At 40.6% G+C, this 18170-nt stretch overlaps 1 protein-coding gene across 8 annotated transcripts in view; it reads left to right on the top strand.

The window, feature by feature from the left end:
• rnf41 (ring finger protein 41) overlaps positions 1-18170 on the top strand; it is a 43604-nt gene that overhangs the window by 16122 nt on the left and 9312 nt on the right. For 2 of the 8 annotated variants that reach the window (XM_063037858.1, XM_063037854.1), the window contains exons 2-4: positions 12382-12515; positions 15059-15330; positions 17448-17583. In XM_063037858.1, the coding sequence (XP_062893928.1) occupies positions 12426-12515; positions 15059-15330; positions 17448-17583 (498 nt within the window). In that variant the 5' untranslated portion in view covers positions 12382-12425. Of the gene's footprint in view, positions 1-4306; positions 4404-11855; positions 11898-12381; positions 12516-15058; positions 15331-17447; positions 17584-18170 lie in introns of all 8 variants that reach the window. The other 6 variants (XM_063037862.1, XM_063037859.1, XM_063037855.1 and 3 more) reach the window with 5 other exon arrangements.

Below are 18170 nucleotides of genomic sequence, written 5' to 3' on the forward strand. Positions count from 1 at the left end.
ATTTTGGGTTGAAACCCTGCATCAAGAGCATAGTGGAGGATCCTCTGTCTCTCTCACCCCCACCCCCCTTGGCCAGCTGAATTCCTCTAGCAAATTGTTGCTCAATATTCCAACATTTGTAGTCTCTTGTGTCTCCTGTTTAAGCTCCTCTAACAAGATGCAGCTTTCCCCCTCTTCTGTTTTGCTGAACATTCCCACCTGTCTGTTACTCCCCCTTGAGGGTTTTAAAATACCCTTGGTTGTATTTGGAAGTGATATTCTGCATTGTTACAATTTGATTTTCTCACCCTCCCCCAACCTTTCTGTAGTGCTTATTCTGGTTTAACACTCAGTGCCCCTCCTGTGTCTACCTGCATGGAGCCAATCTGTAGTTCCATCCTATCATTCCCTAAATGAGCCGAGGCATCAACAACAGGGATAACTCTTCTAGGTGTTGCAACATGCATGGCACATAACATAGTGGCTAGTGTAACACTTCACAACGTCAGAGATCAGAATTCAATTCCCGCTGCTGTCTGTAAGGAGTTAGTACATTCTCCCAGTGACCACGTAGGTTTTCTCCAGGAGCTTTGGTTTTCTCCCACGGTCCAAAGATGTACGGGTTAGAGTTGTGAGCCTGCCATGTTGGCACCGGAAGCATGGTGACCTTTGTGGACTGTCCCATCACCTCCTCGGACAATGTTGGTCATTGATGCAAATGATGCATTTCTCTGTATCTTTCAATGTACATGTGACATAAAGCTAATCTTCATAAATCTGCATCTTTTATTGCTTCCAGAGCTGCTCTGATCCATCCTTGGCCTCTTCCTCATTTACTTGCTATCTGTTTGGATCATCTCTCGTGTAAAATGCAGAGATCATCCATCTCCACCTCTTTATCCCCTGACTAACTTTGGGCTGTCAGAGTACCTATTGGACATCAATGTTTGATTCGTTCACCACTTCCTCCTGCTTGATGTCATCTTTGCCTTCTGTCACACTGCTAGTTTGCTACTGACTCCATCCGCACTTCTGGAAATTCTAGGGGCAGTTAGTCCATTCCTAATCTAGGCATGCCAAAAGCTGAGTCTTAAAACTTTGTACCCTGCATCACAAGGGTCACTTCCATCTGCAGTGACACCTGATGCTGACCACCATTTATATTTGCTTTTTGTGGGTTTATAAAAATTATCTCTTGCCATGCCTCCCACCCCTCCCAGTTTTGCATCCCTGTTCAGGATTTAACCAAGACTGACTTGGCAGAATCGTCCTACTGTGAGTTTAATTAAAGTTCTTATTCTTGTGTTGTTTTCTCTTTTGTGCATGTACTTTTCTGCTAGTGACATAATTGGATACACCAGAAAACTGTATGGAGGTAATATACATTGAAGATAAAGAACATTGTGGGCATGCTATGGTAGTGTCGGAATGTGGAGCAACACTTGTGAATTTGGCTCCTAAGAACTCTACCCTAAGACATACAGTTGCAAGAAAAAGTTTGTTAACCCTTTGCAATTGCCAAGTTTTCTGCATTAATTACTCATAAAATGTGGGCTCATCTTCATCTCAGTCACATTAATAGACAAACACAATCTGCCTAAACTAATAATACACAAACAAATGTACTTATCAGTCTTTATCGAACAGATTGTTTAATCATTCACAGTCTAGGCTGGAAAAAGCATGTGAACCCTTGTGCAATAACTAGAAAAATCTCCTTTAGCAGCAATAACCTTTATCAAACATTTCTTGTAGCTGCTGATCAGACTTGCACAATGGCAAGGGAGAATTTTAGACCACTCCTCCATACAAAACTGTTTCAGTTCATCAATATTCCTGGGATACTTTGCATGAACAGCCCTCTTCAGGTTGTGCCACAGCAACTTAATGGGGTTAACGTCTGGACCCTGACGTGGCCATTACAAAACACAAATTTTCTTCTTTTTAAACCATTCTGTTGTTGATTTACTCTTGTGTTTCGGATCATTGTCTTGTTGCAATATGCAACTTCTATAAGCTTCAGGTGACAGACTGCTACCCTGACATTCTTCTGTAAAATATCTTGATCCAATTTTGAATTCAATGTTCCCTCAATGCAAGCTGTCCAGAGCTTGAGCCAGTAAAGTAGCCCCAGATCACCATGCTCCTTCCACCATACATGCATTTGGGATGAGGTTTTGGTGTGGTGTGCAATGCCCATTTTCCTCCAAACATAGTGGTGTGTATTTCTGCCAAAAAGTTCAACTTTTGTTTCATCTGTTCACAGAACATTGTTCCAGAAGAACTGTGAAACATTCAGGTGGTCCTTTGCAAACTTGAGACTTGCAGCAATGTTTGTTTTAGAGAGCAGTGGTTTCCTCCATGGTGTTCTTTCATGAACACCATTCTTGTTCAGTGTGTTTCTTATAGTGGACACATGAACAGAGACTTTAGCAAGTTCTAGAGATTTCTGCAGATCTTTTGCTGTTACCCTGGAGTTCTTTTTCACCTCCTTTAGCATTGCACATTATGCTTTTGGTGTGATCTTTGCAGGATGCCCACCCCGAGGGAGAGTAGCAACAGTACTGAGTTTCCTCCATTTGTAGACAATTTCACTTACTGTGGACTGATGAACACTCGGGTCTTTAGAAATGCTTTTGTAGTAATGCTTTTCCAGCTTCATGCATCTCTACAATTCTTCACACAAGGTCCTCTAAAAGTTTTGATGGAGGCAGGGTGCACATAAACAGATCTTTCTTGAGAAGAGCAGGCTCTGTCAGTAACCTGACTGTGTTTTTCATAGGGCAGGGCACCTCGACAACTCACACCTCCAATCTCATCTCATTGATTGGAACACCTAACTCCAAGTGGCTTTTGTAGAAGGCATTACCCCAGAGGTTCACAGACTTTTTTGAACCTAGACTGTGATTGTTTAAATGGTGTACTCAGTATTGATGAGAATTACAGTTGTTCATGTGTTATTAGTTGAGGCAGATTGTTTTTGTCTATTATTGACTGAAATGAAGATCAGACCACATTTTATGAGTAATTAATGCAGAAAACCAGGTAATTGCAAAGAGTTAACAATTTTTTTCTTGCAACTGTAAGGTGTTTAATTTTTAGTAGGCTGTAACTAAAAACAATACATCAAGCTGGAGGAGTGCTAAATGAAGGGCTATTGTATATAGATTTTGTTTGGCTCAGCTCTTCTGTTTTGGTGTTTATGCTCCATGCCATCACTATCTCCCATAGTTCTTCCATGTTTATCCAGCTTTCCTTAAAAATACCTTTGTTTCCCTCAGCCACTCCCTGTTGGAGAAAATTTCACATTCTGGCTTGTCTCTGGGGAAATAAATTTCCATGGATTTCTTTATCTGAATCTTGTGGCTCTTTTAAGATTACAGAATGGTTTAATCCAATGTAGACAGAAACTTTGCAATCCTGTCTTCGCTGAGTTAAGCCATTTTGTAATCTTAAGAGCTTCATGAGGTGTTCTGATTTGTTTTGGAGCAATGAACACCATTGTGCAATCTTTTTTGTTGGTTGCAATTTCTTGGTTTTGGTATCTTTTGAAGGTTCAAAGCTCTTATGTGTGAGCTATCGATGTCAGGAGGTTAGAATTTAAATATTTCATTTACTCTGTTTAGAGATTCTTTAATGCATAGTTTTTTAAAAAAAACTAGCTCTAGGCAAATTACTGTTTCCATTGAGAAAAATAAGCATTGTATTGGCATTCACAAGCTGCTGTCCTTTGCATTCTGGTTTTATCATTGGAGTTTGTAGTAAAATTTGTTTAGCACAAAACCATTTTTCTTTTGGTTGAAGTAATTTGGCTGAATTTTTTTTACCACCTGTTTGGCAGAATATTAATTCTGTGGTTTGATTTGTAGATATATGTATTTGTTATTGAGGGGGGCTTATAGTGGAGCATAAACACCAGAACAGACCAGCTGAGCCAAACAAAAGTACCCTTCAGGGAATGGAAACGTTTAAATCCACAGCGCCAGCCCTTTTTTCCAGTTCTACACGCTTCCCCCCCCCCCACCCCAACCAGTTCTCTTCTGTGACTCGAGTTATGTGTGTATCTCTTGCATTAACAACTGTGCCATCAACTGCTTGGATCTTGCATACTGTTCCTTCTCTAAATCTCTCTGACACTCTGCCTGTTCAAGACCCTTGTTTTTTTTCCAAAAAGACCCTGCTTTTGCCAGTGCACCGTCTTGTCACCTCCTCTGAATTGCTCTTAAGATGTTTTCAAGTTACCTGATTTGCATTAAGCTTTCATCTCGCTCTTGGATTGATGTTGGTTTCAATCTGCTTTCTGATTTTTTTTCTGAATTTAAACCAGTAGAAATGAAGGAAGGAAAAAGGAAGTAAACAAGGACATATGTGGCAGACCCATCAGGATTTGGGCAACAAGATTAATTCAGAGCTGATATTGAATGGTAAATGTTTTTTGTGTGAAACTGGAAATACTGCACAAAATTTTGCTTGTTGATGGAAAGCACCAGCTTGATGGGTGTAATTGACCGGTGACTAAACCAAGCTGGGCTGCAGCTCTCTGATCTGACCTGTGATCAGCTTCAGACCACACACCTGCACTGTCACCAGATTGCCTGCTTTTTACTTCTGCAGCATCATCTGACTCCAGGACTCCTTCAGCTTGTCTGCTGCTGAAATTCCAAGTATATTTAGATCTTAATTATCCAATGCACTTCGGCTAGCCAACCTTGTTCTACCCTTTGTAACCTCCTTCAGATCTCTAAGAACCCATGCTTTAGCTCACACTAAGTAAGATTTTGAATGGAGTTGCTTACTTAGGGTAGAGGATGGAGGCTGAAGGGAAATTAAATCAAGGAGTATAAAGTTATAGAAAAGGTAAATGGGAAAGACTTGTTTGATCAATAACCAAGGAGTGTAGATTTGAGATAAACCATTTTTCATCCAGTGCTGGTGGGAAATTGTAGGTAGAAAACCACACAGTATTTTTTTAAAATAGTACCTGGATGAGAGCTTCATGTTATAGCTGATGGGATGTAGGTTCAAGTGAGATCCACTTAGATTGGATATTTTATTTTGGCTGGGGGGTGGGGAGCTGGTGAGAGAACAACTGGCCTGAACACAATTGACCAAATTTCTATAATTTCACCCTGAGATGAAGGCCGAGGAGAGTTGAGGGGGTGTGGAAATAATGCAGAGGATTGAAAATGATGACTTTGATCTTCCAGGTGTTTGAGCTGTTGCCAGTATAGTGAAGAAATTGAGAGGTGCTGATGAGATTAGAGCACAGTGTAATCAGGTTCAGATAGTTTCTGATGTGCTTTTATTTGATTAGTCCTGTTAGGCAAAATAGATATGAGAGGTGGGTAGCATAAATAACCTGAAACTGGTGAAGAATTGCAGCATGATCAACACATTGAACAAAGGCTAGTTATAAAGGGTGAAGAGATTTTTGTAATCACTCCGCAGGGTGTCATTTGTAGCTGATTTGGTCTGAAGCAGTTTCAAAACTAGATTAAAGAAGTGAAGGCATTGAGATGAGGGAAATATGATTTCCCACAGATTTTGGAGAGGCGATGGAGTGTGGATAGACAAATGGCTTCTGTACAAGGTGCATTGACATGCTTTGTAAAGAATGGGAGAAGTAGGTGCTTGCGAGAGGGAACAGTTTAGTGAGAATGTGGTTACAGAAGCAGAAGGTTGTTCTTGTGAGCAAGATGTACTTAAAGAGTGCAGGGCCTTGGTTAGTGGGATGAGGGCAAGCAGCCAGGATAGTGAATTCTAATTATTGAGGATAAGGGTATTAAATGTTGTGAATGTGATTATTTTGAAATGCTGCAATAATTCCTCATCGGGTGGGAACTGGTGTTTGCTTGGGCAGGGCCGACTATTTCGAAGGGTAAATAAACTTGAGTCAGTGGTGAATAATACAATGAAGTGGTAATGATGGTGCCAATAAGGGGCGGCTCATTGCATGCATGTCTGGGGATCATCAGATATTCCCATTCAAGATTACTACAGCTGAAATCCAGTCACAGCCATGGATACTTCAGTAAACAGCATTGTTTTAAGACGTTTTTTAAAAAAATATATCAATACTTAAAATTCGACTGATCCCCGACTGCAGACTCAGGTCACAAGTGCAGTTCTCCCTTTAAGAAAAAGGAAGTGAGGAAAGTACTGCATCTGGGCTGCAAGTAAGATTGAATTGCAGAGCCTTTAGGACTGCCGCCCCCCCTCCCCCCACTCTCAACTGTCCTTCTGGGGAATGTACAGTCTCTGGAAAATTGAAAACCTCAATAGCAAGATTGCTGTACCAGAGAGACATCGGGAAATGTGTCCTTCGTTTCACGGAAACATGGTTTACCCTTGCCATTTTGGATGCCGTGCTGAAGCCCAATGGCTTTGCCATTCTCGGCAAAGACAAGTCATCTCAGTCTTTGAAAAGTAGAGTATGCTTTGATTAACTCATTGTGGTGCACAGACATGGCAGTTTAGTCTCAGTCCTGTTCACCCGACCTGGAACTGGCAGTCAAATGTCATCCATTTTATCTGCTGAGGGAGCTTTCTGCCATCATCCTGGTAGAGGTGTACATTGCATCTCAGGCCAATGTCAGGCAGACATTGGAGGAGCTAGGCTTGTAATCAACAGGTGCAAAACAGCACACCCTGAAGCCTTCCCTATCAATGCGGGGGATTTTAACCAGGCTAGCTTGAAGAAGTCTCTGAACAACTACCACCAACATATCGCCTATGAAACCGGAGGAGCCAACTCACTTGACACACTGTTACACTACCATCAAGAACACTTGCCATACCATCCCACAACCACACTTTGCAAAGATCATCTGGCTGTACTTGTGCTCCTACTATGTAGGCAGAGACTAAAGACTGCAGCACCAGTGGTGACAACCAAGTAGGTATGGTCAAGGGAGTCGGAGGAGCACGTACAGAACTGTTTTGAATCAGTGAACTGGATAATATCCAGGGATTCATCTTTGAATTTGAATAAATATGCTACAGTTGTCACTGGCTTCACCAAAACCTGTGTGGATGAGTGTGTGCCTTTGAGAACATACTGGATGTACCCACACCAAAAGCCATGGATGAATCAGGAGATTCATAATCTGCTGAGGGCTATATCTGTGGCATTCAAGACTAGTGATCAAGAACTACAGTACTGTGCAAATATCTTAGAGCAAAGTGTGATGCGAATGGCAAGGGTGGAGTGCCATGGGAGAGGTGGCAAAGGAGGAGTACGGGGGTGGGGGCACGAGGTGGTGACGCAGTTGCAGGCACCCCCAGCCCTGAGACACCAGGCAAGGTTGTTTCATTCAAACAATTGGTTTATTGATCATTACAGAATGTCTTTCTAGTGCCTCTCCTCTTCCCTTCCCCTTTTCCCAACCTTGATTCCCCTCTCCCTGCCCCCTTCCCACTCGCAGTCCACAACAGAGACCCATATTGGAATCAGATTTATCATCGCTCAAATGTTTTGAAATTTGTTTTTGTTTTGTGACAGCAATACAGTACAATATATAAAACTACAGTACTGTGCAAAAGTACTGCTTTGTCACCCTAATTCTGTGAATCTTGTAGAAAATGGATTCCCAGAGAGAAATTACAGCACGTATTTTACCTTACTTCTGTTATGAATCCGTCTGATTGTCTGGTCAATGACAAGATAAAGTTTATAGTTGAAACCTCCAATCCTCTGAGTCTCAAAGTTTGGGTGTGGTTGACAAAGGTGTAGAGCATGGTAGCAGGTGGCACCTTTGGGATTCTTGGAAATGTTAAGTACTGTCAGAAAAGGTAAAGGATAGTGCACTGGATTCTTTTGTTTGAGAGGGGAATGATACGTTTTCAGTAAAACTGGAAATGAATGTTGCTGACCTTATTTAGTTTTGGGACATTGTCCGTTGTGTATCTTGCAGATGTGGATAGAGCACTTGAAGGGATAGTGTTCCAATGTGAAGTGCCTCAAGGAGATGTGGCTCACAGGAATAATGAGATAAAGTAATGTTATAGCTTTTATTAACATATTTAAAAGTAACTGTTTCCCCCAAATTAAAGTAAGCTTTCAGTTGTGGAAATGCATCGGGATTTGGACATATAGGTTTACAGTGTTGGTTTGAGGCCATCACTTTTGGTTGGCTTTTCTTAGGAAACTAAAAGTTCCAATTTTATATGAAAGGAATGACACAAAAACTAGAAAAAAATCAGAAATAAAACAGAAAATGCTGAATACACTGAGCAGGTCAGGCTGCATCTGTGGAAAGAAAGTGTTAATGTATCAGGTCAAAAACTATGCAGCTGAGTGTTTCCAGCATTATGATTTCATTTCATGGGAAGATTTGTTTTAAATTATAAAATCAAACAAGCAGGATAGCATTTTCATTGTTGGAAGGCTAGTGAGCTAGGGATAAGAGGGAGGTTTTTATTTGATTGAAAAAGTTGCCATATTGCAGGAACCACAAGTAGGAGGAAGGAGATTAGATTAGCCTTGACACATATTGCTGTTGCTGTTTGGACTAATGTAAAACATACTCTTTCCTGAGCCAAGGAGCTTTCTGTCTCTCACTCTTGTTCTGAGTAGGTTTGCATAGAGGTGGGCTGGTAAGACCATAGCTTGCATGTTCAATCCATCAATGGCCTGACCCCATATTTGGAGCAGAGTGTAGCAAGACAAGGATGATGATTCACTAAGGCTTTTTATGGAGCTTTCCATCTTAATTTTTGAAATGAGCTCTGGAAATATTGCACAATATCTTTATGAACTGAGGAGAAAAAAGAAAGTGTAGAATTGTAATGGCTTATACACATTACTAAAATTTTGATCCTTTGACAATGTTGCTGCCTTTGGTACTTTTTTATTTACTGCCTCAGTCCAATTATTATGTCCACAGCTCTTAGAAAAGTTAGGGATTGAGTGGGGTAGGATGTACTTTGTCCAATTCCAGATTCTTCCCTCAATCTTCTGAGAATGCTGCATGCTTTCTGTAGTTTCTTATTTTTCACTTGTGTTAATCATGTCTGCTATTTAGATCTTTGTATTTAATGTTCTGCTTTCTGGAATAAAGACTAAAGATGTAATTTTTTAATGTGTTGCTTCGATACTAGGCAAAATATTCACATTTTTGCTAGCTGCTATCTATCTTGTCTTAAAGTCAATCATTATGATAAACTGCTTTTAGTGTCACAAAGCACAATAGAAAATCATGATTTTTATGTCAGAGGAATAACTGTGGATAAAGTCAAAGTACTTGTCAAGTCGCTTTTCATTGTCATTTTGACCATAAGCTGCTGGTACAGTACACAGGAAAAATGAAACAATGTTCCTCCAGGGCCCTGGTGCTACATGAAACAACACAAACCCACACTAGACTATGTGAGACAGCACAAGGCTACACTAGACTACGTAAAACAACATTAAAAACTGCACTAGACTACAGACCTACACAGGACTACAGAAAGTGCACAAAACAATGCAAGCAGTACAATAAATAATAAACAAGACAATAGGCACAGTAGAGGACAAATTACAATATAATAATAAATGATGTAGATGTCAGTCTAGACTCTGAGTATTAAGGAGTCTGATGGCTTGGGGGGAAAAAAAACTGTTGCACAGTCTGGTCGTGAGAGCCCAAATGCTTTGATGCCTTTTGCCAGATGGCAGGAGGGAGAAGAGTTTGTATGAGGGGTGCGTGGGGTCCTTTACGGTGCTGTTGGCTTTATGGGTTCAGCGTGTGGTGTAAATATCTGTAATGGGGGGAAAAGAGACCCTGATGATCTTCTCAGCTGTCCGCACTATCCACTGCAGGGTCTTGCGATCCAAGACGGTGCAATTTCCGAACCAGGCAGTGATGCAGCTGCTCAGGATGCTCTCGATACAACCTCTGTAGAATGTGGTGAGGATGGGGGGTGGGAGATGGACTTTTCTGAGCCTTCTCAGAAAGTAGACACTGCTGGGCTTTCTTGGCTATGGAGCTGGTGTTGAGGGACCAGGTGAGATTCTCCGCCAGATGAACACCAAGACATTTGGTGCTCTTAATGATTTCAATGGAGGAGTCATCAGTGTACAGCGAGAGTGGTCGCTCCATGCTCTCCTGAAGTCAACAACCATATCTTTTGTTTTGTTCACATTCTGAGACAGGTTGTTGGCTCTGCACCAGTCTGTTAACCGCTGCACCTCCTCTCTGTAGGCTGACTCATTGTTCTTGCTGATGAGACCCACCATGGCCGTGTCATCGGTGAACTTGATGTGATTTTGAGATACTGTTGGTGTTTGTTCTTTTAGTGCCAGTTAGCTTACACACTGGGTGGGAGAAAAATGAAATGGAGGGGAATTTTCTTGCAGCCGTGACTGTTAAAGGGAGACTTAAAAGTTTTAAATTTATTTCAAGTGGCTCAATGTTGCAAGGGGTTTGAATAAACTATACAAACTGTTTGGTGACCTATAGGATGCAGATTTGAAATATTTGGCAAATTAACCAGGGAGAAGTATTCTTATATAGTGAATACTTTCTGAAAGGGCAGTGGAAGCAGGTTCAAAAGGAGCTTTGTGGAGAATGATTGAGAGTAAATGCATGTCTGTGTGATAGGAGGGATTACTAATTGGAAGTATTTTCTAAAGCAGTGCATAGAATGATACCCAACTTTGCTGCAAGATTTTGTGATTTGCCCAAATAGTCAATTGTAGAGATGTGCTGAAATCTTTTGAACTAGTCTTGGTGCAGTTGATGCTTGTCTCAATCCAGTGACTGAGCGCAAAAGCTCCAGGCTGACTGATGCTTCAGTGTAGAACTGAGGACACACTGGACTGTTGGGGATGCTTTTTGTGTGGATGTTCAAGGCCCCCTCTTCCTCACTGCTATTTTGAAGAAGAGCCAGTGCAGTTTTCTTGTCATAGACATCATTACTGAAGTGGGTTATCTGGTCACATCCACATTGTGGCATGCAAGATCTTGCTGTGTGGAAAATGGCTGCTACATTTCATGCAATAGTGACTGCATTTCATGCAAAGGACTTCATTGTCAGTAAAATGCATTAGAGATGCTGAAAAAGATGTGAAAAACACACTGTTATCTGATGCTGTTGAAAGGTCTTGACTTGAAACATTGACTGTCCACCTCCCTCTATGCCTAAGCTACTGAGTTTCCCTAGCATTTTGTGTGTTGTTCTAGATTCTAGCATCAGCAGTTTCTTGTCTACAATGTTTTATGATTCTCATTTGGAGCATTTGCTGGTATTGAGGGTGAATTATTTAAATGAAGGCTGAATACAAGTCTAAAATGGCAAATAACCTGAAGTGGAAGTGAAAAGATCCTTGCTGCAGTGATCCCTCTGTAGTGTTGAGCTAAATGGTGCTCTCTGTTCATTGTTCAAGTCCCCCATTATAGGAATTGGTATCCCAAAAATAGTTTCATCTTGTGTGCTGGTTGATAAACATTGCAGCTAACAACTTTGCATTCCACAAAATATTCTATATTTTTGTTAAACTGAATGTTTGCCTATTGCTTCAAATGCAGAAATGTTTGCTGGCACCCTTGATTTCTCTCTATGCTTTTTGAGTATTGGTAATTCTGGCCAGGTTGCCTTGTATCATCAAAAAATGACCCCTCAAAAAATACAAAGCTCTCACTACTATATCTAGTACAGAGGTTGAAAGGCCTTTGTTATACATCACTGAGCTTAATCTGGTCCATGCCATCTTGTAAAGCTTTGCCTTCTGAAGGAGGGGAAACTTGGATTTACTGTAATTATAGTTTGAATGTGTCAGATTTTATGGTTGGAGTTGTTTAAGACTCGTTGACACAATTTCAAAGTAAGTGTGTAAGCTAGTGGTCTGGCATGTTCCATTAATGCCTTTCTAATGATTTTTTCCCCCAATGCAGCCAGAGAGGATATTTTCTCATTGTTTTTCTTTGTAACCCATGGTGAGTAATGCCAGTGGAATTTTACCCTTTTGTTGCTAACTTCCTTTACTGTACAAAGATAAGTCAGAAGGAAAACTTTTTGTTTGGGGAAAGAATTGGAAAAATGTAGCTCCTGTAGCAATATGACTAGGAAGGAATATTTACTTCACTTTAATTCATCTTCAGTCTCTGGCGTGCTTCCAGCTTAGGATATATCCATTATTTTTAATGACATCATATCTACTGTTGTGAGGCTTGCTGCATAAAAGCAGCGTCTTGCTGCCTTTCTCTTTTGACCCTGTTCTACTTAGGCATATTAGCATCAAGACCAAGCTTTTAACATAACTGAGTTTCTGTTTTAAAAGGAGCCTTATACAAATTTTCCAAGAGTCTTTGGAAATGGCAAGTGTTTCATATACCTTTCGTTGCAGTTTTTTTTAAAGTTAGGTTTTACTGTGATCATTTAAAAGAAAAACACTAATGACAAATAAACAATGTCTTGTAGTTTTTCTTTCACCAGAAACTCTTGAGCTTGTTGCAGTATGAGCCATGGGGTATGATGTTAATCGGTTTCAGGGCGAAGTGGATGAAGATTTGATTTGTCCAATCTGCAGTGGTGTTTTGGAAGAACCTGTCCAGGTAAGTAAACATGGCTCTTTGGGGGGAGGGGGGATGTCTGTGGTGTTGGAGTTGGTTATGAAGAGGCCCCTCAGATGGTATGGATACCCAGAGATCTGGGATTAGCAAACTATGCAGTCATGGAGTGCATCGCAATAGCCTGATCATGCTTGTGGTTGAAAATAATGCTCCACTGTGAATCTTAAACATTACATTTCGAAGCATGGAAAATCCCAATAGAGCACATTGGGTTGCTTGTATTTGTTTCTGACTTGATGTCTGTTTTTGGGCGGGGGGGGGTGTTTGTGGGAGTTTTAGCTGTGAGTAGGGAAGTGCTGCCTATCAAACTATTGATGCAGATTCTGAATGACTGCAGCTGTGTTGCGTCAGAAATCTGCATGGTCAGGAGTTAAGGCATGCTTTCTGTGTTGCATCGCTGCGTAGGATCTCTTGGCTGAGCAGAGGAAGTTTTAAATAGAAATCAAGGGCTCTGCAATATTCAAGTCTGGGATAGGGAAAGCTGCCAAAAGAAAGATTTTTTTCAAGCTTTAGAAAAGAATAGGCAAGTTAACTTTTTAATTGTTAAAACTAGATCATTCTGTATGGCAGGGGTTCCCAACCTTTTTTATGCCATGGACCCCAACCATTAACTGAGAGGTCCATGGACCGCAGGTTGGAAACTCCTGCTCTATGGTTTCTCCATAGCAGCTGTTATATTATGATATTGTGTAGTATGCAGCAATGTAATCAAATGTTGCATTATGTTGAATATAGTGGCAACTGTGGCACCTTGAAGTAATGGGGCACCTTAAACGGGCGATTCAGTGGATGGATGAGTTGTGTAAACTAACAATCTCTCTGGTTTAAACCCTTGGCAACATTAGAGATGCTATAGTTTGCCACTAGAAAGGGGATGGTAGGTCAGAATTATTTCTTCTGCCCTTTACATCCGTCAGCAGTGCATTCAGTGTCCTGTGTTACTGCTTTCTAGTTGTCAAAAAAAAGTGCTAATAAATTCTCCTTGTCGAACCATACCAATATTGGCTGTTTATATATACCGCTAGTGTAATAGCGGACCCCAAAAGGGTTTGGTCTTTTGAATTGTCGGCACAATTGGTCAAAAAGTGAACCAATTTTTAAGAGTTCAATATTCAACTTAACAACCTAAGTCCTGGGAACTTTTTTTTTGCCATTTTCCTATCCCTATTTTCACTCATTAAATATAAATATATCCTTAATAGTTGGTCCATAAGAGCACTGATGGAGTGTAGCTGATAAAAGCAGTTTGAAGGATTTTGCCAAGTTGGTGGGAAGGCATTAAAATAAGCACTGTCAATGGGGAGGAATTTGGTGTGCTAAATCTCTTCCCAGATCATGAACTGGTACTGCAATAGTTAATATTACACAGGAGCTCCTAATTATTCCGAGCTTATTGACAGCATGTTTTTGAAAGTACACTTGTGGAATAGTAGTGATGTCACTACTCCAGTACATGCCATGCCATGAAGTGGCTTTTTATCAACAGCAGGAATAAATACAATAACACAGTAATAATCATTATTTGGATTCCAGGAACTACAAGCAGGTTGGAATGAATTTACTTAAGGTATTACGTGATCATAGTGATTTACCATGAAAATAAATAAATCTAGTTACAAGTACAGCTTTAAGAGAATGCAGTTAATGTAAAAGCATTAGCTGGATTGTGATGTACTGACTGAAATGTGAGAACAGCTAACTATTCTTTGCAGAGAGGAAGTTTTATAATGTTCCCAGGTAAGAAACTTGATGTCCTTTTCTTTCTCCCTTCCTTTGTTTTTCTCTCCTCCAACACCTCCCACCCTAACTCAATTGATACCATTCTTGCTCTCAAGCTCTTCACTTTACAGAGCAACACTTTGAAAGCCAGGGTAAACACTTTATAAACTAGCTGAGGAATGATAATCCTTAGATTTCATCTTGCTCAAAGCTGGACGAGCTTTTCTGAAATCTGCATCATGAAGATGAGGAAGCTAGTGGGACTTGAATTTCTCTGTTTAGTCTTTTGCATTCTATTCTTCCGAGCCATACTGCATTGTCCTGTATAAATGTAATTTTAATGAGCAAATTAGTCCACTATCTTCTAGTCTATATTGATTTAATCCAAATAAATAAACAATGCATTTGATATTGACTTTCAAAAGATTGCAAGAGCCTCTGAGGAAATCTGGTATTTTCAGGCTGACTGCATCATTTAAAGTTGGCTGCTTGACAATGCTGCAGACTCTCTCCTCTTTTTAACCTTGAATTTGATTAGGGAGAAGTGAAAACTTCTTTAATATTATTTCCATACCCATGAGGAAATTTGTGTGGGTGGGGCAAGTGTTGGATATCTTCCAGGCATTTGGTGTAGGTAACCTATACTTTTATTTGCATCCTATAGACTTACAGCCACATATTTACGGTAGCAAGTCTGTTTTGAATAGAGCCTAAGAGCTTTCAAATTAGGTCAACACAAATTAGATTTCCAAGTGATGTATGCTGATTCCTGTTATTCACTTGCTGTCTCTCTACTTCCCTCCCAGGCTCCACACTGTGAGCATGCATTTTGCAATGCCTGTATCACTCAGTGGTTCTCCCAACAGCAAACCTGTCCAGTGGATCGCAGTGTTGTTACTCTAGCCCACCTCCGACCTGTTCCCCGCATCATGCGGAACATGCTGTCCAAATTGCAGATCACGTGTGACAACGCTAGCTTCGGCTGCACAGCTGTGGTGCGGCTCGACCAGCTGACTTCTCACCTCAATGATTGTGAGCACAATCCGAAGCGACCTGTGACGTGTGAGCAGGGATGTGGGTGAGTTGCAGTTCTGAGTAAAATTCAAGTACTTGGTGGATTCTAAGCTATATAGAGAGAAGTTGCTGGCTTTCATCTCTGGTTTGTGATGAGGTGCTATCACCTTTGGTGAAGAGTAGAGTAAAAGACTGGGTATGTTGGCTGGCATGTGAAGGATGGCAGCTCTTTTGGGGATGTTAAATAGCCATCCTTTATGTTTTTGGATGGATGCCGTGTCCATTTTGAAAAGGAGCAGGGGAGATGTGCCCAGCCTCCAGGCCAATATTCACCCCTTAATTTATGTTTTTTTTTAAATTAAAAGATTTTGGTTATCACATTGTAAGCAAACTCCCCTGAACAGCGCAAGGTCAGTTTCCCTACATTAGAGCTCTGTTTACACTATAAAAATACTTCATTAGCTGTCAAGTGCTTTTGGGCCAACATGAGATTGCTAAGGAAATGCCACCTTTTGTTCGGATGAATTCCCTTTTCAATTTTAATCTAGTCTTTTCTACAAAGGCAGGTGACTAAATGTAGTATTTGTTGAAATGCCCAGGGGCAATGAGGTGGTCACCAACAGGACTGGACAACCATGTCAGCTGGCACTGATCTTCCATGCCTTACATTCATTAGCAGGGCAGAAAATCTATTGTGCCTTGATGATACTTGAGCGTTTTGAAGCAAGTGCACCAGCTTAAGGGCCAGTTAAAATTTGGAGTGAAGCTCTTAAAAGTATCGCCAGAAGAAAGATGAGCCAGATCTGCTTTGCTGACTCCAAGCTGTCACGGTGTTTTAATTTCCAAAACACATTAAAGTCACTAAGCCATATTTGCATCTACAATAATAAGATGGGATGTAAATATTTAATGAAGTACACTTTGAAATTCATTGAAAAGCCAAACTGCACTTGTAGTTGAAGCTGGGGCTCGGGAGTGCTTGGGGCTTGTATTAGTGCTGTGATTCTGAATTGAGCTTGTGATATTCATGAAGGTGGGGGATGGAGGGGAGACATGAGTTTAATGATTTAACCTAATTCCCATTTAAAAGCCTTGTTGAAGATTTTTAATTTTTGCAGTGAAGTATTCAGTCAACAAGCTATCCATAAAACAACCTATTCAAGCACCCTCTGAGGCTTCATTTCTCCAATAAAGTGCCACAGACGGTCGATAGACCTGCGGCTAATCTCCACCTTCAAATGTCAAGGCTGCGGGTACTATGCATTTTAATAACATCTCGACAGAAGGTGAAAGTTAATGCCACTGCTCAGGGATTAGGAATCTGCACTATACCACCTAGTTAAACTCTTTCCCATCCAAGTAATCTGGAGTCAGCAAAACCCACAAAATGAACAATCCAGATCACTCAAACATTGGTTAACAAATACAGGAAAGGTCGATTACAGGAATTACTTGGACCCCACTTCCCATGAAACTATAAAAATTCGGTGCAATGACTAATGAAAATGAGAAGTCCTCATTTTGTAAAACTTAATCCAATTTACATATGGGCTGTGCTCCTACCCCACCGCTGTAACTCAGCGGTGTGGAGGGTTATGGTCCAGGTGCTGGTAGATGCGATTAGGTTGAAACCAGGCTGGCATGGACTAGATGAACCAAAGGACCTGTGTCTGTACTGTCTTACTCTGATTGTTGTAGATGGGTAATTTTGAGGGCAAAAAAAATGACAGAACAAAACCCTGGACAAATCAATGGAAACAAATAATGTAATCTTCTCTTGATTGACATATCCCAAATAATCAGTTAAGTTTCTGTGTGTATATTCTGATCAGTATTGTTTTTTGGTAGCAAAATATAATGCTCTTACTGTTAACTTTCAACTAGTGGTAGCCTCTGAGCTAGAAGGTCATGAGTTTGTTCAGGACGTTGGCCAATTATGCGATGCAGAGCTGGGCTATCAGAAGTGCTGCCTGGCTTTTCAAACATAGAAGATCCCATAGTTTCGAGCCCAACAACGAGTGCAAGAGCAAACTGGTCATTGTCATGTGTTGTTTGTTAATTTTTTTAAAAAATCTAGCCGGATTGGAAATGTTTTATAATTGAAGGTTTGGAACCTTGCAGTTCAGTCTTAAGTGAGCCTGTTTTGCTCTTTTGACAAGTTTTATTTTCCTCTCCTTTCAGATTAGAAATGCCCAAAGATGAGCTACCAAACCACAACTGTATCAAGCATCTTCGCACCATGGTACTTCAGCAACAAGGGAAAATTTCAGAGCTGGAGAAGACTTCAGCAGAGCATAAACATCAGCTGGCAGAGCAGGTGGGTGCTTGCTGTCTTGTGACTGACACATAAAGTGCTAAGCTATCCTGAGGGCTTGCATTTTCTAAATTGCAGACCTTTTGTACTGCACCTCAGCGACTGACCTCAATTACTGTGCAAATTGCTTTCTCCTTTTCCCTTCCTCTTTTATTCTTTTGCTCCCAGGATGTTTATCTATATAAATAGCTTTACATCCCTCCTCTGAGATACAGTCACTACCATTTAAAAGTCTCATTTAAATGGGCAGTTGCTTGTATCAGCCAAATCACAAAAATAAATAGCAAATACTTCCAATTTCACTGTCTCCTAAGCCTTTATTTCGGGTAGGAGCAGCTGTGCTTGTACACCTGTGGAAGTGACATACATGTATGCATGCTTTTATTTTTCTAAATGCAATTGTCCCATCAACCCAAAATATATAACCCTAGTGGTTCTTCATTTGACAATTAAGCTGTTTGGTGATTTATCTAATGGTGAGATTAAGGTACATCAGCAGGTGAACTCACCCACATGTTGACCTGCAGTTGTGATATTTGTAATTATCCCCATTTACATCTCAACAGCAGATGGATGAACTCTGGATTTGA

Source organism: Mobula hypostoma, chromosome X1 (assembly GCF_963921235.1).
Source record: "Mobula hypostoma chromosome X1, sMobHyp1.1, whole genome shotgun sequence".
Taxonomy (NCBI): domain Eukaryota; kingdom Metazoa; phylum Chordata; class Chondrichthyes; order Myliobatiformes; family Myliobatidae; genus Mobula; species Mobula hypostoma.